The sequence below is a fragment of the Myotis nattereri genome (assembly GCF_964212035.1).
Source record: "Myotis nattereri genome assembly, chromosome: 9".
Taxonomy (NCBI): Eukaryota; Metazoa; Chordata; class Mammalia; order Chiroptera; family Vespertilionidae; genus Myotis; species Myotis nattereri.
In genome coordinates this window covers 44,094,703-44,121,283 of record NC_138084.1, presented here as the reverse complement: position 1 = coordinate 44,121,283, position 26,581 = coordinate 44,094,703, and the positions used below count along the sequence as shown (strand labels likewise).

Sequence of the window (26,581 nt, the reverse complement as noted above, 5' to 3'; positions counted from 1 at the left end):
AACAATAACATAGAAGCCTCCGGGAAGGAATAGGGTTTTTGTCTTGTGCAGGTCATTGCCCCAAGTTCTGCTCTGACTGCACGTAAAGTGCCAGGGCTGGGCCTTTAGACAGCACTCTGCTCATCTCCCCAGTACTGAGCACCCGCTCCCTGCCAGGCCCTCTCTGGGCCCTGGGGGTACAGCACCGACAGAAGACCAAGTCCTTGCCCTCATGAAGCTGACATTCTGATGACAGATGCAGAAGAAAATGCATCATCATAAAAGTAAACATTTTTCTTTCTATCCCTGGTACAGTGCTTTTGCAATTAGAACCCCCTTTGTTTGAAAATAATGTTGCCCTGGCTGGTCTATGCAGCTCAGTTGGAGCATAGTACCATACACCAAAAAGTGGTGGGTTTGACTTCCAGTCAGGGCACATATTCAGGTTGTGGGTTCAATCCCCATATCACATCACATCAATGTTTCTTTCTCTCTCCCTCTCTCTCTCTCTCTCTCTCTCTCTCTCTCTCTCTCTCTTTCAAAAATCAATATAAAAAAATAATGTAGCCCTAGCTGGTTTGGCTCAGTGGATAAAGTGTTGGCCCATGGACTGAAGGGTCCCAGGTTTGATTCCGGTCAAGGGCACATACCTCTTGCAGGCTCCTCCCTGGCCCTGATGGGGGGAGAGGGGGGCTCATTCAGGAAGCAACCAATCAGTGTGTCTCTCTCACATCAATGTTTCTTTCTCTCTCTCCATCTCTCCCCTTCCCTCCCTTCCACTGTCTCTAAAAATCAATGGAAAATTATCCTCAGGTGAGGATTAACAAAAAATAAAAATAAATAATGTAAATTTTATGTCCAAACATTCAGTTAAATTAGTGACTTCAAACCTGTATGGTCCCCACTCCCCCCAGTCAGGGCAGTTGTAGCAAACAGATTTTGGTTCCCTGTAAGGAAGGGCCTTTATTAGAGTTGTTCGGAAGGAATAGGCTGCCGCTGAAGGTAGAAAGTTTCCTTCTGTTGGAGGTGTTCATTTATTTTTTTATTTTTTTTAATATGTTTTATTGACTTTCTACAGAGAGGAAGGGAGAGGGATAGAGAGTTAGAAACATCGATGAGAGAGAAACATCGATCAGCCGCCTCCTGCACGCCCCCCACGGGGGATGTGCCCGCAACCCAGGTACATGCCCCTGACCGGAATCGAACCCGGGACCCTTGAGTCCGCAGGCCGACGCTCTATCCACTGAGCCAAACCGGTTCTGGCTGGAGGTGTTCATTTAATTCAACAAACACTAAGTGCTTACCGTCGGGCAGGCCCTGTGCCAGACACGGGGACACAAAGAGGAATGAGAAACAGTCCTTTTTCTTACAGAACTCACAGCCGTGTGGATGCAAAAGGGATTGGACTATCACTGTGTTTCCGTTCAACAGACCTTTACCGAGTGCTTACTGTCTACCAGACTCAGTGTTAAAGATTATTTCAGCTCTGAGATTTTTGTCACTTCTTATTTTCAAGATCGATAGCTATTACTAAATTAGTGTCCTGTGCAAAATATCCTTTAATTGGGAGGAACTGGCAGTTGTTGGTTTATGCTTGGAGCTGGGGGAGAGCATGTCAATGGAAATGACGGAGCTCTTCCCTCCGCATCATAACCACTTGGATGTTCTCTTACGTTCTTCCCATCAGCTGCAGAGATCTGTGGTGGCGTCCGGCGAAAAGCAGTTACCCGTGGAGTACCGCATTAGCAAAAGGTAAGAGGGTCCTTCCTTGTCTGGAACTCTGGCCATACCTGCCGCCTGCCTTCTGGCCAGTGGCTCAGCTGATGAAGGCCAGCAGCAGCCCTTCGGTGCCATTGGAGATGCTGCCGGAGAACCTCTAGTTGGTGTTGATACCTGTACATTCTTGTTGAGCGGGAGACATGGTCACTCCCCTGCCCCAAAGGCCTCTCAAGGACTTAACTAGGAGCCATAGGGAAACACTTGAAAAAGCTCCTTTGCCCTAACCAAAAAAGTAAGTGTGTAGTTGCTCTAACCAGGATTGCTTTTCCAGAGAATACGGTCCCATCCCTCTTTGTAATTTGACTTTCCAAGATTCCATTCCCACCTCCTGACTCATATTCAAAGCATGACTTGCCAGCGTTCAGGCAAGAAGGATGACTGGGATCTCTGGACATGAAGGTTTCACTAGAGGGGCAGATTCAGCTGCCAGAGCCTAGCCAATCCCCTCCTTCCACCCCTGTCCTCCCAACCCCCACTGCAGCACCTTATTTACACTCTAAGGACAAGACACAATACTGATGATACAGTAAGAGGGTCCCCATCACAGCCATGGAGATGAGATGACACATCCCTGGGGAGAGGCCAGACCTCAGGCTGGGTGGATAGTTTTTGCTGTCTGGGAAGTGAGGTGAGGGATTGGGTCTGGTCCCTTTAGGAATCTTTCACATTAGGAATTATCCTCTAAGCTTTGGAAGACACATATGACCTCAGCTTCATTGCGTTTCTAACCTTTCTGACATTCCATTGTCAACGAGAAAATTAATCTTTAGGGCAGTAGGTCTTCTCTTTACTTTTCAGGTAAAGAAACTGAGATGCTCGTTACCTCTTCTTCCTTCCCATCCCTCTGCCTCCCTTGGAACTCTGGTTCTGTCCTCACAACGTCACTGGAACTGGTCTCTCAAAGGTCACCGTTGAACTCCTATTTGCCAACTTCACTGACCATCCATTACCCACAGAGTGAAGGCCAGGTTTCTGAACACGGTGTCCATTGTGTTCTCCAACATGCCGAGCCTGTTGGTTCAGCACTGTCTCATATTGTTTTCACTTCTGTCCACACTATCTATTGTCACCCCTCCATGTCTGTACTTACGCTGTTTCTTCATCCTGGAATACCCCTATGACTTTTCTATCTTTAACTTTTATGCACCCTTTAAAATTTGGCCTGCTTGTCACCATCTCACCGCAGTGCCCTAGTCAGAATGATGGCTTCTTCCTCTGTGCTCCCCAGCACTCTACTGTAAAGACTAGTTCTCATTTTTTCACTCTACCTTGATCTGTACTCAGTTACACTTGTGTATCTTCTCTCACGAGCTTTTTGATGCAACAGCTTTGTCTTGAGTATCTTTTAAACCTAAGAGCACATAGCACAGTACTTCCCTTGCACTCACTTCCTTGGGACCTACATTCTGATCCCAAATCCTCCACTTTATCAGAACCTCAACAAGACAGTCAGGAAAAGAGACGGAACTTTGCTCTTTAGCCTTTGACCTATCCTGGTTTGTCTTGGAGTGGGACAGAAGAGCAGAGATTGTTCTGGGTTTTACTGCAATCACTCACATGCAGCTTACAAATCATCTTCATATGCATTGACTCTCACAATCTTCCTAAGTCTATGAAGTAGATATTATCATCCCCATTATATAGATGTACAGTGAGCCTTAGAGAGGTTAAAGGTTAAGTGCCTGACATAAGGTCACACAGATGATCAGGGACTGCCCTTACTACTTCGAATCCAAAGCTTTTCCCATTGCATGCAGCTGTTGACATGTCTCTGAAACATAGCAGTTTTAAAGGCAGGGTTTTGTCTTTTTCCTCTTTGTATCCCAGCTCCTCATGCTCTGAGCCTTCTTCATTCTTCACAGCACCGAGCACAGGGACTGGCATTCAGTGAGGAGCCTCAGAGAATGTTTGTTGAATGAATGAATGTGTGGATGTTGAGGTGGAGCATAATAGACTCAGCATGAGGAGCAAGTAGGTAATTAGGCATCTACATCTATCTTCCTGTCTTCCTTCCTCTGGCAGTTGACATCTCTCATTCCTTCATTCACAGATATTAACTAGTAATAGTTTCTGGCATAAGATCAGTAATGCTCCAACCTGTGATTTGTTTTAGTGCCTGGCTGAAGGACACCGTTGACCCAATGCTGGTCACCCTTGACCATCGCATTGCTGCCCTCACAGGCCTTGATGTCCAGCCTCCCTACGCCGAGTATCTCCAGGTGGTGAACTATGGAATCGGAGGGCACTATGAGCCTCACTTTGACCACGCTACGGTAACTACGGGCTCAGAGACCCATCTCCTGGGGTGGAGAACCAAAGTGTCATTCATTTCTCTGAGGCAGAGCTCTTATAGGACTCCCGTGGAAAACTTTAAGTGAAGGTTCTTGTTCCAGGAAGATCTGAAAGCCTTGGTTTCAGGCTGATTTCTGGTAACCCATTTTCTTATATCCACTGTCCACCTCTCCATCGTTTGCTAGTGGGGAGAAGAATGTGGCCTGTCAGTCTTCTATCTTGCTTCACTCGAGCACTTCCCAGGGAAGATTGCCCTTCCTCCAATCACTCTCTTTATCTACATATTTTATGATTCTATTTATATGAAATTTCTAGAAAAGGCAAAACTAAAGGAACAGAGAATAGATCAGTGGTTGCCGGTATTGGGGGTCAGAGTGGTGATTGACTGCAAACAGACGAGGAAACTCAGTTGAGGGAAGTGTTCTCAAGTTGGATTGGTGGGATGGTTACACAACTGTTAAAATTAACTACACGTCATTGAATAGTACACTTAAACAGGGTGAATTTCATAGTGTGTAAATTATATCTTAATTAAGCTGTTCTATGACAAAAAAAAAGAGTATGTCTTTTCAAAATATAACTGGGAACTCCAGTCTTATGACTTGGTATTACTACAGAATAATTATCTGTAATATTTTATATGTTAATTTATTTATTCCACCAAGAACCTGAAGGTGCAATTAACCCCTCATACAGTTCTTTCACTACTAGCAAGGAATTGTGTTTTATGAGTGTCTAACAAATTAGTAATAAAAAAGTACATTGAGTACCAAAAAGCACAGATGGGCACAAATTCGATCGGGTGTAGCTCAAGACTATATCCCACCTGTGACACCCCCATTTTTCTCCTCCCTGTATTATGGTGGAATCCTGGCTGTCACTCTGGTGCCAACTGCATAAAATAATAATGTTTTATTTTTGTCTCAGTCACCAACCAGCCCACTGTACAGAATGAAGTCTGGGAACCGAGTTGCAACATTTATGATCTATGTGAGTCTTGCTCTGAACCAGAGCTTCTTACTTAAGGACTATTTATGTCTCTCTCTTATTTTATGGGTTTCAAAGCAATTTCAGGTGTTGATTTTATCTGATGCTCACAGCTGAAAAGTCTCTAGGAGATACAAAGAAGTGCAAATCAAGACAAAACTCTTCATATTAAGAAAGCACATCCATAATTCTAGAATATGGTGGTGAAACGCCTTAGCTGAGGTTACCTAGAGAGGGACTGAGTGACCTGGGAAAGATGCAATCAGTAGTTCCTCTGATTCCCAACTTTCAAAACTAATTATTATAGTCTAAACAGTGTTCTGTGAGCCACAGGTCATGACCCATTAGTGCGCTGTGAAATACATTTAGTGGATCTGGTCAGTATTTAAGAATTCTGAACAAGAAGAGAATAAAATGAAATGGAAAATAAGAGGGTATCTTATGTAGTAAGAATATTTTATGAAACATTTACTATTTCAGGGTGTGTGTGTGTATGTGTGTGTGTGTGTGTGTCTTGGGTTGTGATATAACCGATGTTTCTTTCTGAGGGTCTCAAAGTCTGAATCTACTTATTGTCGCCTTCAGTAAGGATGTTAATTTAGCTAGAAGAGTAAAGAAAGGGGGAATTCCTCATTGTCCTTCCTCCTGTGGCCCTGCAGGCAAACACCCATTGAGTAGGCTTCTTTAATTCCTAAATTGGGTAATTGTCTTTCAGTATTACTCCCAGAGTTGAATAGGAGAACGGGGGGGGGGGGGGGGGGGGGGGGGGGGGGATCTATGCAGAAATGACATCAGAGGTCAGGTAGGGCCGAGTAGGGCACTCAGGGGCTCTTTCAATCTGGTTCTTCCTCTGGTGTTTCAGCTGAGCTCGGTGGAAGCTGGAGGAGCTACAGCCTTCATCTATGCCAACTTCAGCATGCCTGTGGTCAAGGTGAGTGGGGATCTGGTCCCAACAGATGGTTGTAAGGTGAAGACCTAACATTCTAGCTTTCATGTTGTCTGTGCTTGCAAGCTTATTCCGAGGGGATAAGGACAAGAAGAGGTCTTTCCCTGATTCCCGGAACAAAGATAATCCCTCAGTCTTGATGACCACATGTTGTTGTGCCTCTATTTTTTACACTTATATTACAAGTAGATGATTACATGTCTGCCTTCCCTATTATAGTAGAACTTCTCTATTACAGTAGAACATAAAATAGAACTGTTTTTTTCTTAATCTTCGGATCCTCTACAGCACCTGGTCCCCCAGTCTGTGGTTCAGTAAGCATTGAGGGCTGGAGGCACTGAGGGTACCAGGGAAAACTCAGTCCTTGTCCTCCAGGAGCTCACAGAGAAGGTAAAAGGCAGTAACGAGGTATGGCAATAGAGCTATGAAGTCATGTGAGGCACAGAGGAGGGCCAAGTAGTAAGAGGTTTGTTTAATGAATGAGTATTTCCCCCAAATTTTAGACCAGCCAATCAATCAGGGATGGCAGCCCTTATTACATTCAGGAATGAAATTAGGACAAATAAATGAGATTGTGCCTATAAAGCACTTGCCACAGCGCCCTGCACATCACAAAGCATCCATTAAGTAAATGCAGGTATCTACGAATACTCAGGGGTTGGCGAAGGTTAAAGTAAGTCTATAGAAGTATAGAGGGGGGGAGCTGGGTATGGAGGAAGAACATATGACTTGGAGTCCAAACACTGGACTTGGCGTCTTGACCTTGTTCCTTCTTAGTTGCATTGTTTAAAGCCCCTGGGCCTCAACTTCCTGCTGATAAATTGGGGAGTGTGAAAATGCTGGCTCCCCAGGGGTGTTATTAGTGAGAGCCTAAGGAGGGGTGTCTGGATTAAGTTCTTGGTTGTATGAGGAATGTTTTATTCCACCTTGTGGATTTTTGTTGTGTACATCTCCTCAGTGATTCAATGACATCCTATACCACTCATTTTTTTGGTTGATTTTTCTTTGTTAACTGGCATTTAAATATATAAAATAAATATCAAAAATATAAGTCTTTGTTTTACTATGGTTGCAGATATCAAAAAATTTCTATATGTGACACGGCACCAGAGTTAAGTTAGGGTTTTTCAAAATGCTGACACGCCGAGCTCAAAAGGTTCTCCCTCACTGTCCTATACTCACCTTTCTCCTAGCACTTATCACACTGTCTTGTCCTGGCCTGCTTTTAAATCTGTCTGTCCCAAAAGACTGTGAACTCCTTAGAGCAGAATTGGACATGATTTGTCTCTGAATCTTCAGGGCCTGAAGCAGGGTAGGCCCTCAATAGAGGACACATACATGCATGAATGAATAAATACATGGCAGCTTATGCCACTTTGTGCCATTTTATGCATGCCTCGCCCCCAACCTGCATGGAAAGCTTTCATGTAATGACATGCATGCATTTGTTCTCAGTCATGTGCTTCCCAAGGAATGACTGGGGTTGGGGTCATTTTGTTTCCAGAATGCTGCACTATTTTGGTGGAACCTGCATAAGAGTGGTGAAGGGGATGGTGACACACTTCATGCTGGCTGTCCTGTCCTGGTGGGAGATAAGTGGGGTAAGGCTTGCCTTTCTGGGTATAAGAATGGGGTGAGGGGTTCATAGTGAAGTGAAATAGGGGTGGATGGAAAATAGCCATCCTATCATTCTAAAAGCTTCATTGCAGTGCCACGTTATAGCGAGATGATCAGACTCTGGGATAGTTTCCCTCAACAAATCGGGAGCCCACAAAGGGCAGGGATCTGTCACAGAGCAGGTGTCAGTAAAGGCTACTGACCTGACAGACGGGCCTGGATTCCTGAGTACAGCTGAGGAGGCAGATGGTGCTGAGTCCTAGTCCTGTATCCCAGGGAGAGAACCATTCAGTGCCTCTCCATGAGGAGATGGTCAAACAAGGACGAGATAAATAAGTAGGGGATGTGTTTATGTAATATGTGTATCAAATAGAACTTAGCTCTGAATACAGAAAAAGGAGAGGGACTCTCATGCTGAGATGGACACTGCTAGGAAGGGCCACCCTTTTCTCTCATTACTCTGGAGTGGCACCATGGGGGAGGTGGGCTCTTAGGAGGTACATGAATAAAAGATGACTGACCTCAGAACCCACAGGTTTGAAAATTCATCTATAGTAGACAGGGCCTGTCAGGACTTTTCCTAGGGATCAATGTCCTCTTTGCTATTTATCTCTGCTTGAAGCAACATCTAGTCTGTAGCAGGACTGGGAGTAGGGTTAGGCAAGTGAGTTGCCTGGGTGCAGAATTTAAGGGTGCAACCCTGTGGTGAGCACTGCCACTGTTCGCTCTGCTGAGCCTGCTTTCTTCCTCCCCATTCTCCCCCAGTGGCCAACAAGTGGATTCACGAGTATGGGCAGGAATTCCGCAGACCCTGCAGCTCAAGCCCCGAAGACTAACATGTTGGCAGAGAGAAGTTGATGACGTCTCATGGCTTTCCAGGCAAGCCAAAAGCCAAAGCGAGGGACTGGAGAGGAGAAAGGAGAGCATCCTTCTGGAAGAGGGCCTTGTCAGCACGGTGTTCCTTGAGAATGGGAGGCAGGGAAGTGGTCTTTATCAGGGCTCACCTGAGAATTCACTGAGAAACCATTCACATTGTTTCTGCTCCAGGCATGGGCACAGTAGAAGGGACAATACAAAGGGTGGGGCAAAAGGCTGGAGAGAGGTTTCTGGAGATCAGAGATCTCTGTTGGGAACAGGATATATCAATGGTCTCTGGGGCTTGGCACATGGGGCTTTTGCCTTTTTGAACCTGGACACCAGGGTCCCATAGGTGCAGTGAGGACACCTGCAGGAAGGGCTGGCCGGCTCCCTCGGCTTTTTGCCCTTCAGCCCACCGACTTGCGCTGAAGCCTAAGCAAGCAGTATCTCCGTATCGGGAGTGCACTTCATATGATAATTTTTTAAAGCATAAAGCAACATTTTTGTATGACAATTTTTAAATACTATTATTAAAAAGGTTTACAAATCATTTCCACACCGAAAATATTCTTACATTATAATATTGAGTGAAAGAAGCAGACTGCAAACTTTTTATTTATGCCATAATCTCAACTTGGCTCACCTCCCACCACTCCCCTCTCACTCCATTCCAGACACGTAACATTATTTTTCTTTTTTTTTAAAAGCTATTATTTATTTCAGAGAGGAAGGGAGGGTGAGAGGGAGAGATAGAAACATCAGTGATGAGAGAGAATCATTGATCGGCTGCCTCCGGCACACCCCATACTGGGGTTCGAGCCCACAACCCAGGCAACATGTGCCCTGACTGGGAATCGAACCGGTGACCTCTTGGTTCATAGGTCAATGCTCAACCACTGTCCCATACCGGCCGGGCACATGACATTCTTTCTGTTCCTCAAAACCACCATGCTCAGCACCCTCAGCACCATTCCTGCTTTCTAGACCGTTGTATTTGCAGCTCCCTCAACTCCTCCCTGGCCAAGCTCTTCTCATCATTTCACTCTTGGCTTAATGTCACTTCAGAGAGGACTTCCCTGATCACCCAGCCTTCTAGCCAGTGTCCTTCAGATTAACTGCTTTTATTTTCTTTATAACAAGTTTCTCAAATTGAAATTACTTGATTCATTTGTTTGATTGTGGCCAATTGCCTTCCCTGCAGGATGAGTGCTTTAAGACCCCACTATGTTTTGTAAATGCCTCTATTACAGCTCTGAGCTCACTGAATTTCAGTATTTATTTGCCTGGCTGTTCACATTACACTCTGGGCTCCTCATTCCTCTTGGTGTCCCCAGAGGAAGGTCTGGTTTGAAATAAGTAGGCATTTAGCAAACATTTTGGATAAATGAATAAGAAGGCATCCTTTGAGCTGTGCTTTGGGGGACGGGTAGAATTTTAACAGGCAGAGTTTTAATGAGAAGCATTTCCCAGTGGAAGGATGAGCATGGGCCATCGTGGCGTTGATGGGTGACTGTAGCATTCGAGCACCTGTGCACAGAGAACAGTCCATGCGCCTTGGCTCAAGCTCCTCAATAGGCGCGGCGGGGGGGGGGGGGGGGGGGGGGAGGGGTGTGTCTCGCTTGCTCACAAAGAAACCACACAGTGAAATGACTGGGTGGTGAGACACTGCCGCCTCCATCCCAACCTGCACCGTGCATGTCACGATTTCTGCTTCCCAGAGCTCTGCAGCCCCTAACCTAGGGTTCTGATGTGCTGATGCACCGCGTCCTGCAGAGCCTCAGCGAGCGTCTGCTCACATCCCAGTATTTCTGCTGAGTGAGCCTGGGTTCTGGAAATCATCTTACTAAGTTATTTTTATGTAGGAAAGGAAAAATAATTTTCCCTGTACCTTCTGTGTTCGTAGCTGAGACCTCTGCAATTAACAGATTAACCAGAGGAAACACGCATAAGTTGGAAATGAGTAACTCCCTGCGTTGTCGGGAATTCAGGCTTAACTACCATCCGAATAGAGAAAGGGGAGGGAGGATGTCGGCCTCCTTAGGAAAGATGAGTGGGCCCTTAGAAGAACAGATGGGAAGGAGGTATGATAGTTTGCGATCATTGGTCTGGGTGTGGTGTCCATTTCTGGTCTCCTCTCCGTTGAGGAGTCAATCTTTCCTGCTTGGTGAAACTCCCAGGGGGGATTCATGGCCACTGCGTTCCTTTTGGAGGATGTGTCTTTAGGCAGATAAAGCCGTTCAGAGAAAGTCTCCCTCTGCATTTGCTGTTTTTCAAAATAATCAGTATGCCCGAGCAGCGGTGTAGCACATTCCGCTACCCTGACCGCCTGCCGCCTCCTGCTCCAGAGGAGCGGGCCGAGGCAGAAAGCTGTCTGTGGGCACCACGGCTCCGCTTTCTTCCTGCTGCGGGGATCAGACCGGGCCTTCTCGGCACGGTGGGGTGGGTCTGAGCTAACAGCAGCAGTGGTGAAGTTGATGAGTTTCCCACGTGACAGGCACCTTTCCAAGGGCTCATGTGAGTTAATGAAACTTTAAAGGCTTGATGAATTCACACTCACCCCAAGCCTATGAGGTCGATCAGTTTTAGTATCCTCGTTTTACAGAAAAGAAGAGAGTTAGAGAGTTAGGTTACTTGCTATAATCCCACATTTTGGCTCTAAACCTTGTGCTTTGAACCACTACTCTCGCAATATCTAAGAGGTGACAATTTTCAAACACCCAAGTGACGAAATTCAAGAACTGTCTGGCTGCAAATGAAGCAACAATGACTTACAGAGCATTCGCAGGCCAGGCCCAAGCCCAGGTGTGCTGTGGGAGTGAGAAGTGTTGGATGCAGTCAGCTAGTAGGGAGATGAGACATTCATCCGGGGTTAAATATTAGTGAAACACGATATGAAAATGTTGCATGCAGTAGGAGATGAATTATTGAATGCTTCAATTAAGAGCGGAAGGGGTCACTGTGGCTTGGGATAGTTGCGATAGCCTCATTTGTTTATTCAAATGACATTACCAAGGTGCGAGCTCAGTGCCAGGCTTTTAGGAACACCAGGAATGGAAAGGAGAATTCCATGCTGACCCTGCCCAGACCCTCAGATCATCACAAGACAACGTAGTTATAGGTGGAGACTGAAGCAGAGCACTGAGGCTTCAGGGTAAGGAGAGGCTGACCAAGTCTTGATGACATGGGGCGGTCCTGGGAAGGGTTTGTAGAGGCGCAGAAAGAGGAGCAGGGTGGGGAGGAATGACTCTCCCTAGAGCTACGAATAGTACCACCTTACTTTTGGCCAGTATGTTAGTTTTAAAATCATTTCAGCGTCCCTTCTCTTGAGCCTCACCTACCAGGGAAGAAAGATGAGCAGGCATTGTAGAAAGCAAGCCCAGAATGGTTAGTGGCCTGCCTGGGGTGACACAGCAGAGCTTGGCCTGAGACCTGGTCTTCTGACTCCCTCACCAGTGCTCTTTCCACTGGATGGCTCTCAAAGCTACGTCCCTTCATTGCACCACAGGTGGAGTGTGGAAAGGCCTTATTCTTTTATATTTGCATGAGTTTCTATGCCCTGGGCAACTGGCTAGTCCTTCAACAAAGTGATGAGGCTGAGGGGCCCCAACAACGCTTAGTGTTTAGGTAGCTAATTATAAGTAGGACTGACCGTGGCTAGGGGCATAGCTTATTTATAATTTTCTTTTTTTCTTTCTTGTACTGTTCTTCAACCATTTTTCTAACAGCTTCGTCCACCCTGGGCTCTTGACATTGCATTATGTATCCCTCACAAGCTTCACTCCAGGGCATGTTCTTTACATAATGACTGTTATCATTATCCTCAGTAACCACATATTGACTATTTACTGCAGCCCAAGCACTGTGCTAAGAACTTAGGTGGATTTGTTTCTTCAGTTCTCACAATGAGATGGGCACTGTTATTCCCATTTTACAGATAAGGGAAACAGAGGCAGAGAAGGTGTAACTTGCCTGAGGGTACATAGCTATAAAGTGGCAGAGGCAGGATTCAAATAAGGGTCTATCTCCCAATAGCTTAACTAGCCCTGTGTTGTCTGCATTACATGTTGTTTTGCTGTGGTTGCTTTGCTCCCACCGGAAGCATATCTTTTGGTGCCAATAACTTTTGAAAGGAGTCTCCAACGTTTCCCCAGGCTTTGGAAAGGTCTGTCTTTTGTGCCTCTAATGCCTAATGGCTAGGAACCCTGTCAGGATGTAGGTATTGGTTGAATACACAAATGAATCACCTCAATTCCACAGATGTACAATGAACACCTATTGTGCGACCAGCCCCATGCTAGGTACTCCATGAGAATCCAAGAAAATGAAGAGGTCTGTCTGCTCACTGCTCTTAAAGCAAAATTAGCACATGCCCAAGGGGGAGAATAGAGAATTAGATATAATCAAGGGGAAAGCTGTGGGGTGCTCACCCTAAGGAGCATGGGAGCTGGGAGAAAGGGAAGAACCCTATGGATAGAGTAGACTGAAGGCTTCCATGTTGGGGCTCCAGGAATACAATGGAAAGAGTGTGCTTGTGGAGGGAGCGGTTGTCACTTCACTTGTCCCCTTTCACACACAAGGGGGTAGGGAGAGCTGTCCAGGAGAAGGATGTGAGAGGGTGTTGATTCTGGGGGGCCCTTGTCCAGCAATGCCAACAGCAGCCAACACAGACTGCCCTTTCATGGAACCACTCAAAGAGTTCCCTGTTTGGGAGCATTGCTTCTCAAGCTGGGAGCATCCATGAGGGAGGGAGGGTGGAACGAAGGGGGCACTTGCCCGCAGAGTGCTGCACACTCTGGCAACACCGTGAAATCAGCCAAGGGCTGGGGGAGGAGACACACCTTTGTACCTATTCTGTGCCAGCTATTTATTCTCCCTTCTCTCTTTCACAACAAGTATGAGGTAAGGCAAGAGAGGGAAAGGAGGCTCGGTGAAAAGACTTCCTTAAGTTCACACAGCTAGCAGCAGAGCCGGTGCAGAGTGAGGCAGGCCTCCCTACCAGCTGCTTCTAACCTTTCTCTCACCTGAAGATCCTCACAACTTTCCCCCCCTCGGGAAGTAGAGCTTGTCTCTTTCCCGTCTTCCTCTCTACCCCATCCCTCGTTTATTCCCTGTTGTGCTTGGGAGCAGTCCCACTTGGTGAGGCTGGGGAGGCGAACCCAGTGGACCTCAGATCTAAGGGGTTTTGCCTTGGTTTCCCCTCCTGTTGGAATTCCTTTGTCTTAGCAACATGGCATTTCCTGCTTTTCACCTGGACTACTGCAGGAAGCACATTTGAATTATACTTTAAATACTTAAGTCTCATTTAACCCTCCCGACACCTTGTAATTTAAGGATTATCAACCCATTAAAAAAAATTTTTTTTTGGATAAGGAACCTGAAATTCTGAAAGAAGTCAATGGTCACCCAGCTAGTGGGTGGCTGAGAGCCTGTCACCACTAGTGAGTACCTGTCAGCAAGCCCCAATCTTCTCACCTGCCTCATCCCCATCTCTTTTCTGGTATATGTAGGAGTAATAAGGTGTGCACTGGTCTGGGAGCTCTGTGGCTTGAATCCGAGACCAGACTGTGCTAATTGTGTGACCTTGGGCAAATCACTTCCCTTCGTTTTCTCATCTGTAGGATGGCACTGCTAATCTGCCACCCATACCCACTCCAGAGGAGCTGTGAGACCTCGAAGGATGAAAATGTGCTTTATAAATGGTATATGCTGTATTGTGTCGTTAGGCTAAGCTTGATTAGTCATCGCTTTGTGGCATCATCATTGATCATCAGGAAAAACACTTTCTCCCCCATCACACAGTTCCCTACTCAGTTAACTGTTCCTTATGTCCACCAGATAGTTGCAGGCTCCAGTGTTTAGCCTGGCTACAGGCTGGGGTTTTCTAGCAAACTGCTGGGAGAATGCCAGCTCTAGGAATAAGGGAGTCGCTTGAGTTTACATAACTTTCTGAGCCTTGGAACCAGAGTGAGAATGTGTTGACTCTGGCTGCTGATGGGTAGCCAGCTGGGGCAGGAGAGTTGGCTGGAAGCTTACAAACAGCACGCTGTTCCTGCAGGGAAGAGTGTGGCTGCCTTTGCTTTCTCTACTCTTAGAGGCTCTCTTCTTGCTTTTCCCTTATTAATGTCTTTACCCTTTAACTCCCTATTCCCTGTTCTGATGACAGGCTCTTGAATCCAACTTAAGGGTCCTTGCACCTCACTGTCCAAATCGGTTTGTCTTGTTCATTTCACATTCAAAATCTTGAGCCGGTCACCTCCTCTCTTCCCTGCAGCCATTGTCCTAGTTAAGTGTACTGTTGCCATTTACAGCTGCCCCTTTACTGAGCTCCTGCCTCTCGTCTGGTGCAGACCAATCCAGCTACACAGGATACTAGAGTTCCTTCACTGCAAACAACTCCCCATTCTTGCCACTCAGGGTCTTTGGGTCTGCCTCCTACTCCAGCCACACTAATCAAGTGAATCTACCAGTTCTCAGAACGACTTTCAAGTCTCCTGGGCTTGTGTATCTGTCGCCTCTACCTGCAGTGAATTCCCCTTCCTTCTCTACCTCCACCGTCTGATGATGCTTCAAAGCTCAACTCAAATGCTACCTCTTTTGTGAAACCGTCTCTGACCTGTTTCCAAAGGTTTGGTTGTCCTCTTGTCCTTTGCACAATGTGGTCACTGTTTCTGTAACGGTCTCTCTACCGTGAGCTAATTTAAAGGGCCTCATTATGTATTGATATCTGTCTCCAAAATCCACTAGAAGCTTTGCACAGAACAGGTTCTCAGGTTTGCTTAATCAGCAAACAAATGCTCACCAACAGCAGGTTTGAGGATAACACCAAGTCATGCCAGCTCCCCTCATGCCTTTGTCTGAGTCCTCTCAATTTTGAGATCCCCCCTTCTATTAGATCTGCCTACCTTCTTTTTAAATCCAGATTCAAAAGAGGGAGGGAGGGAAGGGAGGGAGAGAGGGCTGTTTTTCCACTTATTTATGCATTCAACGGTTGATTCTTGTTATATGCCCTGACTGGGGATCAAACCCGCAACCTTGGCATATTGGGACGACACTCTAACTGAGCTATCCAGTCAGGGCCACCTACCTTCTATTTTTCAGGAAGTTCTCCTTGGGTATTTGTCAGCGTGTGTGTGACAGAATCGTCTTTGGTTTGACCCAAACATGCTCCTTCTGGCTGTGCAGCAATCCTTCACTTAAAAGGTCCAGGGGTTTCCCAGCCAGAGTGGGTCAGCTGGTTAAGTGTCGATTCCAGTCAGAGCACATATCTGGGTTGTGGGTTCCAATCCCAGGTTGGGACATGTATGAAAGACAACCAATTGATGTTTCTCTCCTCTCCCCGTTCCAAGCATGTCCTCATGTGAAGATTATTAAAAAAATAATTTTTTAAAAAGGCAGAGTGGGGGGGGGGGGGAGTCTTCTTTATTCCCTGAGTTCATAGTGCTGATCTGTAGGCTCAAGGATGTTGTTATAGCCAGCACATAGTAAGTGCTCATTAAATATATGTTGTTTTGAATGTTTCCTTCTCTGCTGGGGTGTAGTGAAATGATCAGTAGACAAAGATGCTGCCACGTCCTAGCTGTGGCTGTGGGCAAGTCATTTCAGATCTCTGAGCTTCAATTTTTGTGCCTTTAAATTGGAGATAATGCCCATATGTCATAAGGATACAACATATAAAGGAGATGTGACTAGCACAGTACCTAACACTGGACAAACATTTCATTCATTCTCAGCCTCCATCCATCAAATCTGAAGAAGACTTATTTCCCTGGTCATCATCCTTTTTTTTCTTTTTAAGTCCAGTATCTGGACCAAAATGACCTCTGCCCAGTGTCCCATGTATTGTCTAGGAGGCAGCATGAAGAGGAAACAACCTAGGTTTGAATTCTGACACTGTCACTTCTAAGCTATGTAAATCTGGACCTGTCTACCTGTAAAAGGAACATCACTTACTTACCTCAAAGGGTTGCTGTGAGAATTAAATGAGATGTGTGTAAAGTAACTTAGATCACCAAAATTTGATGACTAAATTTGACTAGCCTGGTGAACAAAAGTGGCTGTGTCCCTGAGAACCATGCATGTGATCATGCTGCCCCCCTGTGGGCAAAGGGCACACGCCCCACAAAGAGATCCCACCCACACCCATACCCACAAGGGATTGGTGGGAGAAATGAGATCACACACAAACACTTTTCTTCTCTGCTAGGGAGCTCATGCTTTACCCTGAAATATTTAGTGGACATCTAACCCTGAACTTCTCAGGATTAATGTGCTTGTTAAAATACAGATCAATTCTTAATAGGTCTGGGGTAGGGACAAAATCTTTAACAAGCTTCCAGATGATACTGATACTACTAGCCCACAGACCACTATGAGTGATAAAGGTTTTAAATTTAAAGTGTAATCTGGGAGTGACATGACAGGAAGTATTCATTGAGTGCCTCCCCTGTGCCAGGTTAACCTATATTAACTTACATGGTCCTACCCTACTATTGATCTCCACTTTTCAGTTGAGGAAACTGCAGTATAGAATCAGTTATCTCATATAAGCCATAATGGCTGGGCCATGGGTTCTAATTTAGGCAGCCTGGCCCCAAAGCTTTCTAGGACTCCAACACTGTGCAGAGGACGACCAAAGGAGGGGCTGTGGCAGGGAATCAGCAAAGGTACTGAAGTGATCTGAGAGATGAGGCCTCAGCTAGGGCAGGAGCCATGGGTCTAACAGGTTTGGTAGTAGACTGGATATGGGTGTAAGAGAGCTATCTAGGGAGCTCTAGCTGTCTGGTTTGGATAATTGGAGAGATGATGGTACCTACCATGTACTGAGCTAGGAAACACAGGAGAAATAACAAGTTAGTTTTAGAGGGAAGGTGAATTCAGTTTCAGGAATGGTCAACATGAATGGCCTTTGGTCTTTTGGGAGAGAGATGAGGAGGTACAAGGACCCAAGTGTTTGGAGCTCAGGAGATGATCTGGATTGTGGACAAAGTCTGGATGTTGGCAGATATGAAGCGATGAGTGGTGAGGTCATGTGAACAGGGCAGACTGTCCTGTTCCAGAACAACAAGTTAACACAGCACATAATTTGAAGAGATGGGACTGTAATCCAGGTTTCCCTGGCTGTTGTGGAGGCTGGCCCTGTCCATTCCACTGGGCATCCCAGACCTGAGGAACAGGCAGAGCATATCATGCTGATGGGCTACAAGAAAGGGATTTCTGGAGCTCTATGGTAACTAAATCCAATGAATTGTCCCCTGCCCCCCATATCAGCAGAAATAAGGACAACTTCACGGAGAGACTATATCAATAAAGGCTGGGAGATATTTATTTTAACAAGATCATAAATAACAAAGAAACAAAGTAGGTCCCAGACTCCAGACCGTGCAGCAGGATAAGGGAGAGGAAGTTGTTGGGTGAAAAGTGGAGGGGGCTAGGCATCACCTACGACAGTCACAGAAAAGGTGGGCTGCAGGAGACTGCCCCTCCCTGCCCTTGGAAAAGGTATGCTGGGGCAGCAGGGGGAGGCCGTAGTGCTGTGATGAGGCAACTGGAAGAGGCAAAGATTGAGGATGCTGAGCTAATTCTATGAAAAGTGACATGGGAGCCACAAATGCTGGAGATAAGCTGTGTGGGTCTAGAAGAAGCAAGCGGGCACTCTGCACACCTCCAGGAACCACTTATGAAAATGGTTAAATTTGACCCTTAAAAACAACTGCACAGGCTTTAGCTCTGTGGCTTTGTGCATGGGCTGTACTTAACCTGGGTTGCTCTGTGACAGGTGAGGGCTCAAGAGGTCCCTGGAGCAGTCTGGCCTCAGCCCAGGACAGGTGTCCAGACATGTGGGAGTGGGACAGTGGGCTCTCCCCAGATAGGAGGCCATGTGCTTGGACTGGCTGGACCTGATTTTCAGGATGGTTTCTTGTGATGCTATCCACTACACCTCCTTATACTTAAGGATTGGATCCTGGACTCTATGAGTCTTCCAAGCCTGGAAGAGTAAGACTGGGATAAAAAGGTACCTGACTGGTGATTTATTTGGAAGGGAAAAATAAGGACCACCCTATGTATGGCCCAAACCGTGAAGTAGGGCAGAGCTATGCCAAGAACAACATCAAGGAGTAGAGGTCTCTGAGCCTGGGGAGACATTTGAACCAGGTGCATTGCCTAATGCCAGAAATAGGGGCCCACGTGGCAGTTCTGATAAAGGCTTTACCCTAGGTAAGGCAGAGAGAACAGGAAAACCCTGAACAGGGAAGGGGTATGATCTGGGAACCTTTGACTAGGGAGGTTCATGTTGGTCAAAGGCCCTGAAAAACAATGCTTTCGACAGAAATACACAAAAGGGTCTGTATATCTGGAGATGCCCATCTATAGGAAGCCGGTGTCACATGGTCGGGCAGGATGGTGAGGAGGAGACAGCGGCATCACAGTGGCCTCTGGTGCGATGTATTTACAACAGAGCTCAATGTTAAGGGAAGGACAGATAGCAGGTCACTAACAGCCAGGAAACACACTGTGAAGAGCAGAAAGAGAAGGGAAAACAAATGTCACCCTGCCTCCTTCAGTATGCCCTTCCTAATGACCAGCAAGTACCTTGCAGATCTGTCCCACCTCCCACAGCTTCATTCAGGGCTGTACACAGGATCTGCTCTCAGTGTACTGATGATTTGACAAAAGCTCCAAATGGTCTAGGGCCGTGGTCGGCAAACTGCGGCTCACGAGCCACACGCGGCTCTTTGGCCCCTTGAGTGTGGCTCTTCCTAAGCCTTAGGAGTACCCTAATTAAGTTAATAACAATGTACCTACCTATATAGTTTAAGTTTAAAAAATTTGGCTCTCAAAAGAAATTTCAATCGTTGTACTGTTGATATTTGGCTGTTGACTAATGAGTTTGCCGACCACTGGTAGGGCCCCAAACATTGCTTATTAAGGGAAATTCAGTCTTTACTTTTGATTCCTGGTCAGTCGCCTGTTTGGCATAAGGGAGTCAATTACATGTGGCTCACTGTGCCAGGCTCTTGTCATCATTTCTAATGCCTACCCTGCCCTGTCACCCTCACCTCCCAGGCCCTGGTATTCCAAGTTCTCTAACACAAAAGCCATTTCTTCTTCTTCAAAATTCCTGAGGGTGGGGAACGGGTTTCCCTGGACCTTCATCAGGCTGTGCGCTCTGTGAGGTATCAGGGGCCTTCTGTAGCACAGCGAGGAGCTCCTTGAGGTGTGGCCAAGACCGTGTGGTATGGGTCACCATGCTTCTCTTCCTCCTCAACAAAGAGCCTAACTATGTCTCCCTAATCAGATGAAGGACATCCTAGCAGAGAAGCATCCTTTTCCCTTTAGACCAGTGGTTGGCAAACTGCGGCTCGCGAGCCACATGCGGCTCTTTGGCCCCTTGAGTGTGGCTCTTCCACAAAATACCACGTGCGGGCACGCATGTACAGTGTGACTGAAACTTCGTGGCTCATGCGCAGAAGTCGGTATTTTGTGGAAGAGCCACACTCAAGGGGCCAAAGAGCCGCATGTGGCTCGCGAGCCGCAGTTTGCCGACCACTGCTCTAGACCAATGGTTCTTGCCTGGGAGTGATTTTGCCTTCCTTGGGACATTGGGTAAAATCTAGAGACATTTTTGCTTGTCACAATTATAAATGTGTGGGGATGCTACTGGCTTCTAGTGCATAGAGGCCAGGGATGTTGTTAAACATCCTATAATGCACAGGGCAGTCCCCAACACAAAGGATTACCTGCCCCAAGTATCAATAGTGCTGAGGTTGAATACCCTATTCTGGGTCTCTATTTAGCCTCCACAGCCTGCCCGGCCTTCCTCAGCAGATCTCTCTAAGAGCCTGGGAAAGGACGGATGCCCATCCCAGCTTCCTTAGAGAAGGGCCACCTCAATAAGAAGTGCACATGGGGGTGGGGTGTAGGGTGGTGAGGGACAATTTAATCTCAGCTCAGCAACAACCCACAACCAGAGAGACAAACAAACAATAGCATTGTAGAAACACACATTCTGGGCTCTGTGTTGAGGAAGGCATGGTGACTGAACCAGACAGGGTTAAGGAAGAGATAGTTACAACTTTGCAAATATCTTTTTGTTGGAGTTGGCCAACACTTTGGGCTCCTTAATCCTTTGTACACCAATAAGCATCTATAGACACAAGCAGCGGACCTTCCCCACACGCCGTGTGTGTCTATAGCTGCAAACCTCACCTATCAACTATGGTCACCCAATTTTAAAATCAGACTTGTTAGTGACATCTCTGGGTTTGTAAAGAAAATTATGGTAACTTAAATTTGTAAATATTCCAGCACATATGGGAGAAATGGGGATGGTTTCCGTTTTGGATGCGTGGCAGTTAACTGGTTAAACCTTTTTACTGCTTACCACTGGAATCCACCGACGGACTCTGCAAACCTGTTCCGGATCAGGAAAGTGGCAACAGCTTCAGCTACCTAGAATACAGAGATTTTCCTAGCCATGTGAAGGTTAGCAATGGGCCTCAGCCTTAGAGGTCCTGAGGGCTTCTGCTGGAAGGTCAGACCCTATAGTGAACTCACGGGACCTATAGGTCTTGGAGCTTGAGATCACAATGACCTGGGTACTGCTAGGGTAGGAGACTCATTCCTAACTATTAGTATAATTTAGGGAGCAGTTTCTACCCCAATTATCCCTTTTTCCATCTGTCTTTTGGAGGTAATGGAGAAGTGAAGCTTAAGATCTTCACTATAGGATCCCAGGATAAAATAGCAGGGTGCCAGTAACTTCTCAGCCCACACACAGAAAGCCAAGACCATTGGCAGCTGCCAGGGAGAGGTATGGGAGCTGGTGGAGTTGCATCTGTGTAGGCCCCACAGAAACAGTTGCAGGAACACAGATTGATTTAGAGCTATGTTCTATCTTCTGTGAGACCCAAGGTTACTCTCACAGAGGTCCTCACAACCCTCAGTCATCAGCACTGGGCTCACCTTGTCTGGGGCATCCTCATGGACTGCATGGCCACACTGAGGTAGGACCTGCATCTGGAACTTCCCTGGAGAAGAAACAAATCCAGGCAACTTCAGGGACAAAAATGGCTCTCTCCTTACCACCTCTGCAGCCTCATAGGACATTGCAGAAGCCCAGGACCTCTCCTTCCCTCTCTCCCCAAAACTCTAGACTCAGTTGCCAAGCCTTTGAGGAGGATTGTAATATCTATAATTGTAATCTTGGACAAATCATTTTCCTTTCACTTTTTCCTTCTGCAACTATTTAATGTACATATATCTACTTCAGGCCAGACATATAGGAAGAAACGGTTTCCTTTTTTCAGATTTATTATAGTCTAGTCGGGGAGCAAAACACAAGAACCAACATTTTAATGCAACAGGTAGTTCCTATGATTAAATTGCACACATGGTACTGGAATAATGTAAGAAAGGGGGCTTTGTAATCAAATAGGGATTTAGGGAGGCTTCCCATGGAGAAAAAGCCTACACAAAGGAAAGGAGGATGAAATAGTATTTATTCCTAGAAATAAAAATTTGGCATGGTGCTCGTGAGAGTTAATAATGAGGGTGGAAAAGTAAGCAAGGACCATAACATTAAGGGTTTTGCAAGCTATGCTAGGATTTTGAAATTTATTATTAAAGTTACCATTTGAGTGCTTAACTATATGCCAAACACTGTACAAATAAGGACACTGTTTTGTAGAACACTGTAAGCTCACAACTAATATGATCGTTATAAGGAGTTAACAGAGATGACTGATAAAGCAAGATCTCTGAGCAGACTAAAAGATATGGGACCAGAGCTCCCCGAAGCCGAGAGAGCTTCAGTGTCTCCATTTACAAACAAAGCAAGTGCACTCTGACAGCTCCTTTCTCTCTTTTTTAATAATTCTTTATTGTTGAAAGTATTGTCAATTCTTCATTAACCCCCTCCAGTCCGCCCTTTGCCCCTTCCCCCTCCCCTGCCCCAGGCCTTCAGCACCCTATTGTCTGTGTCCAGGGGGTATGGATATATGCATACAAGGTCTCTGATTACCTCCAACCCACCCACCTTCCCCCACCTCCCCTGAGATTCCGCACTCTGTTCCATGCTTTGAGTCTCTGGATCCACTTCGTTCATCAGTTTATTACTTAGATTCCACATATGAGTGAGATCATGTGATACTTGTCTTTCTCTGACTGACTTATTTCACTTAGCATGATACTCTCCAGGTCCCTCCAGAGGAGATAAATACTCGGTTCTGAATTATTCATAGATTGCTGACTTTCTGGATTGATTGTGCAAGCCCCTCCTTTTATTGATGTCCACCTTCTACTGACAGACATCTACCCTGGGAGAGAAACGAGATGAAACTCTCTTTCTTTTCATTGTAAAAAGCATTTGAATTCTTAAGGTGTGATAATGCCACCCAGCCATCCACAGTCAAGGTACACATTTTCATGGAGGATGTTCCCACTCTTGAATAAATTAAAACAATTTTTTTCTTTTAATTAAACTTTCTTCTATAACTGTTTTCTTGTTACTTAAAAGCTAGTGTTTTTTAAACTACTTCCAAAGCTTTTCAAGCTGTATATGTCCTTGGAATGAATTTATAAATAAGAATTGAGCCCAGCCGGTGTGACTCAGTGGTTTAGCATTGACCTATGAACCAGGAAGTCACAGTTTGATTCCAGGTCAGGCCACATGCCCGGGTTGTGGGCTTGATCCCTAGTACAGGGCATGTAGGAGGCAGCCGATCAATGATTCTCATCATTGATGTTTCTATCTCTCTCCCTCTCCCTTCCTCTCTGAATCAGTAAGAATATATTTTAAAAAAGAGAGAGAAAGAAGAGTATATATGTTTGTAAATAAGAAAACATGTATTTGATGCTCTAAGAAAGTCTTATTTTCTTTCATTAAAACTTGTGCAGTATAGGGAACTCCACAGATTTTCTTAATTTGAATAAACTTAGAGGGAAAGGTGCTAATTCAGAGTTTCTTGGAAAAATGTGTCACATATATTTTTTTATGTTTATTTTTTTAAAATCAAAAACTGAAATATTTTCTATTCAGAAAATATATTTGGATCTAAATATCGTCTGTAATTTTAACCCTAAAATATCAATTTAAATATTTTAAAAATGGTTGGGATGTTTGTTTTTTTAAATAAGTTAGGTTACTGGAGTTCTACATGTTACTGGATCACCTGGGGTAATTTTCTGATTGGAAAATTAAGAATTATAGTCAGAGGGGAGGACATGAGAATTTTTAAAGAACATATTCAATTTCCTTTAGAAGCCGAACCTCTCTTATCATGTGACTTGTTTTGTATGTTTGTTAAACTATATTATCACATAAGCATTGCTGCTATTGGGACAAACAGTGACAGGGACAGTTGATTCAGGTCATTTGAATGTCCACTGTGTTTTAATTTGTATGTTCATTTTGACTCTGTCATATGCTCAAACTTCAGTGGAAGTCATGAGAAACTATTATTTTTGCCTGCTCCCTCCTTTACGTTGGAAATATTCTCTTTTACTCAGAGGGACCTTAACTTTGATGTAAGGGATTGTTTCCATTGCCAACTTTTGTTTTCCTTGCCAAGTAAGACAGTTGCTGTGAACTCTTCAGGGATGCCTTCCCCAGGATATTTGCAGATGTGGTTGGGAAAAGTCACCTTTGCATGTCAGGTGCTGGGGTCCCGGGGTGCCGCTTCGCCTGCACCCTGGCTCTCCGATCGCAATGCGGCTCTCTCTCCCTCCGATCACCATGGTGACCACGGGGCCGCAGGCCAGGCGGCACCCCCAGGCCTCAGGGGTGCCACCTCGCCTGTGCCCCAGTTCTCTCTCCCTCCAATTGCCATGTGATCACTGGCTGGAGGGTGGGCAAAGGCGGCCCCGAAGGCGGCCCGGGGGCTGCCTTTGCCCTGCCCTCCGGCTCTTGCCTGCTGCCTGGGTTTCCGATCACTACTGTTCTTCCATCCTTCCCCTCTTGCCTCCCATCATTGCGTCTATGTATGCAAATTAACCGCCATCTTTGTTGGTGGTTAACCGCCATCTTTCTTGGCAGTTAATTTGCATATCACCCTGATTAGCCAATGGGAAGCGTAGTGAAGGTACAGTCAATTACCCTTTTTGTCTTTTATTAGATAGGATGCCATTGGTGCTTGCCTCCCCAGGAGTGTGTCATTTCTGTAAGGACTCCGGTTACTATCATTACTTGCTATATATCCCTAATAGGGTTCAACACAGGGCGAGACAATGAGCAAGTTAATAATTTAAGCAAATGATTTGATAAAACATATAACTCCCAGGATTAATGACTAGGGATGCATTTTCATTCCTATTTGAAAGAATGGGCATAAGGAACCAAGGCGAACTCACACATACTAACACTCTAGCCAGTACACATAAAAATAATGTTATATGGGCAATCCTCACAATAATTCTATGAGGTGGGCATATTCCAAACCCTCCCCTGTCATCTTACAGATGAGGAACCTTAATTTTAGAGAATCTAAATTATTTACCCAAATTGCACTGTGAGTGAGCACTGGGTTTCCAGGATTTGATAACTAATTCAGTTGGTTTAAACACAACGCTGGAAAGGCTGAGGTTAGGAATTTATGCTGAGTTAGCCATTTCTCTTTGTTTTATCGAATGTCCCTCATCACAGCCATTTAATCTCCATACTCATGAGATACTCTGAAAGAGGAGGTGGCCTTGGCATAATCCTTACTGGAGAAACAAAAGAGCATCTAATGAGGAATCGTGACTGCTTCTTGAACATAGTGAAGCTATCATCTGTCAGACTCTTACTTCACCCACATTTTCTCATTTAAGCCTCACACAACTGTATTGAGATATAGCATTATCTCCACTTTATAGATTTAAAAACAACAACTCCGGATTAAAGAAATCAGCAATTCATTCAGGCCACAAAACCAGTAACAGGGAATCAAATCAAGAACTATCTGATTCCAAGGCTGGTGATCAACACTGGTTCCAAATGCAAGTCCAGTCCAGATCAACTGCTTTCAGAGTATCAGGTGCCATGTTTGATTCTTCTGTCTGCCCAACAGCAAGCATAGGTCTTGCACAGAAAGAGTACTTAGGAAAGGTTTGCTTGAATTAAATTCAAGGAAAGGTGTTTAAGCTCAGAATTACCAACATCAGAATTACCAATCGCACAGCCCCAGCCCAGAATTCTTCTCCAGGCTTCAGAACACTATGTAGTTGGAGAAAGAGATAGTATGAAGGCCTGGGGCCAGAGTTTGATAAATCATTCTGGAGTCTTTGAACAACTATTGTGAGGAAATATAACCCCCTTTTTCTGTGGACAGCTTAAGAACAGCTAAAAGAACAGTTTAAGGGGCCTATGAGATATCTAAGTGGAGCAGAGGTGCATGCTAAATCTGGGTCTAACTCTAAAGCTCAAGCTCTTTCCACTGCATCTCAACATCTCAGAATATTAATTTCCACATGACTGCACCTTTCTGTACCTTCAGAGAACCACCTAGGACAGCGATTTTCAACCATTGTGTCATAAGGATTTTTAAAACATGCAATACCTGACTATTTACTCAGGGGCCCTGACCTTTTTCAAAACCCTTAGATTGTCAAATAAAAAATGACAACAGCCCTAACTGGATTGCTCAGTTGGTTGTAGCATTGTCCTGTACACCAAAAGATTGTGGGTTCGATTCCAGTCAGGGCACCTAGGTTGCAGGTTTGATTCCCAGTTTGAGAGCTTATGGGAGGCAACTGATCAATGTTTCTCTCTCTCTCTCTCTCTCTCTCTCTCTCTCTCTCTCTCTCTCTCTCTCTCATCTCCCCCTTCCTTCCTCTCTATCTAAAATCAATAAAAACATATCCTCCGGTGAGGATAAAAAAAAAAGACAACAGCCAATACAAAAATAGTAGTCTGGTGCAAATGAATCAAAATTATACCTTTTTTCTTCTTTTTTGTTAGATGACAAAATAATTATTTTTTTGGTGTGCCGAAGAATTTTAGTAATTAGTTTATGTGTGCCATGTGATAAAAAAGTTGAAAATCACTGGCCTAGGGATATCATTTCTTGATGTCTTACCTTGCATTTGGCCAATAGTCAGATCTTTATCCAATCTATCAACACCTAGAAAAAAATAAGAGAATCCATA

At 45.3% G+C, this 26,581-nt stretch overlaps 2 protein-coding genes across 7 annotated transcripts in view; one reads left to right on the top strand and one right to left on the bottom strand.

Moving 5' to 3' along the window:
* Positions 1-9,722, top strand: part of P4HA3 (prolyl 4-hydroxylase subunit alpha 3) — a 35,354-nt gene extending 25,632 nt beyond the window's left edge. The window contains exons 8-13 of the mRNA XM_081098722.1: positions 1,667-1,731; positions 3,872-4,031; positions 4,978-5,040; positions 5,900-5,968; positions 7,488-7,584; positions 8,366-9,722. Of these exons, the coding sequence (XP_080954848.1) occupies positions 1,667-1,731; positions 3,872-4,031; positions 4,978-5,040; positions 5,900-5,968; positions 7,488-7,584; positions 8,366-8,436 (525 nt within the window). The 3' untranslated portion in view covers positions 8,437-9,722. The remainder of the gene's footprint in view (positions 1-1,666; positions 1,732-3,871; positions 4,032-4,977; positions 5,041-5,899; positions 5,969-7,487; positions 7,585-8,365) is intronic.
* Positions 1-26,581, bottom strand: part of PPME1 (protein phosphatase methylesterase 1) — a 93,549-nt gene that overhangs the window by 16,830 nt on the left and 50,138 nt on the right. For 2 of the 6 annotated variants that reach the window (XM_081098723.1, XM_081098728.1), the window contains exons 11-14: positions 26,512-26,556; positions 21,422-21,486; positions 20,841-20,908; positions 17,759-18,968 (exon numbers count right to left, since the gene is read on the bottom strand). In XM_081098723.1, the coding sequence (XP_080954849.1) occupies positions 18,950-18,968; positions 20,841-20,908; positions 21,422-21,486; positions 26,512-26,556 (197 nt within the window). In that variant the 3' untranslated portion in view covers positions 17,759-18,949. Of the gene's footprint in view, positions 1-17,758; positions 18,969-20,840; positions 20,909-21,421; positions 21,487-23,470; positions 24,655-26,511; positions 26,557-26,581 lie in introns of those variants that run through there. The other 4 variants (XM_081098726.1, XM_081098725.1, XM_081098724.1 and 1 more) reach the window with 3 other exon arrangements.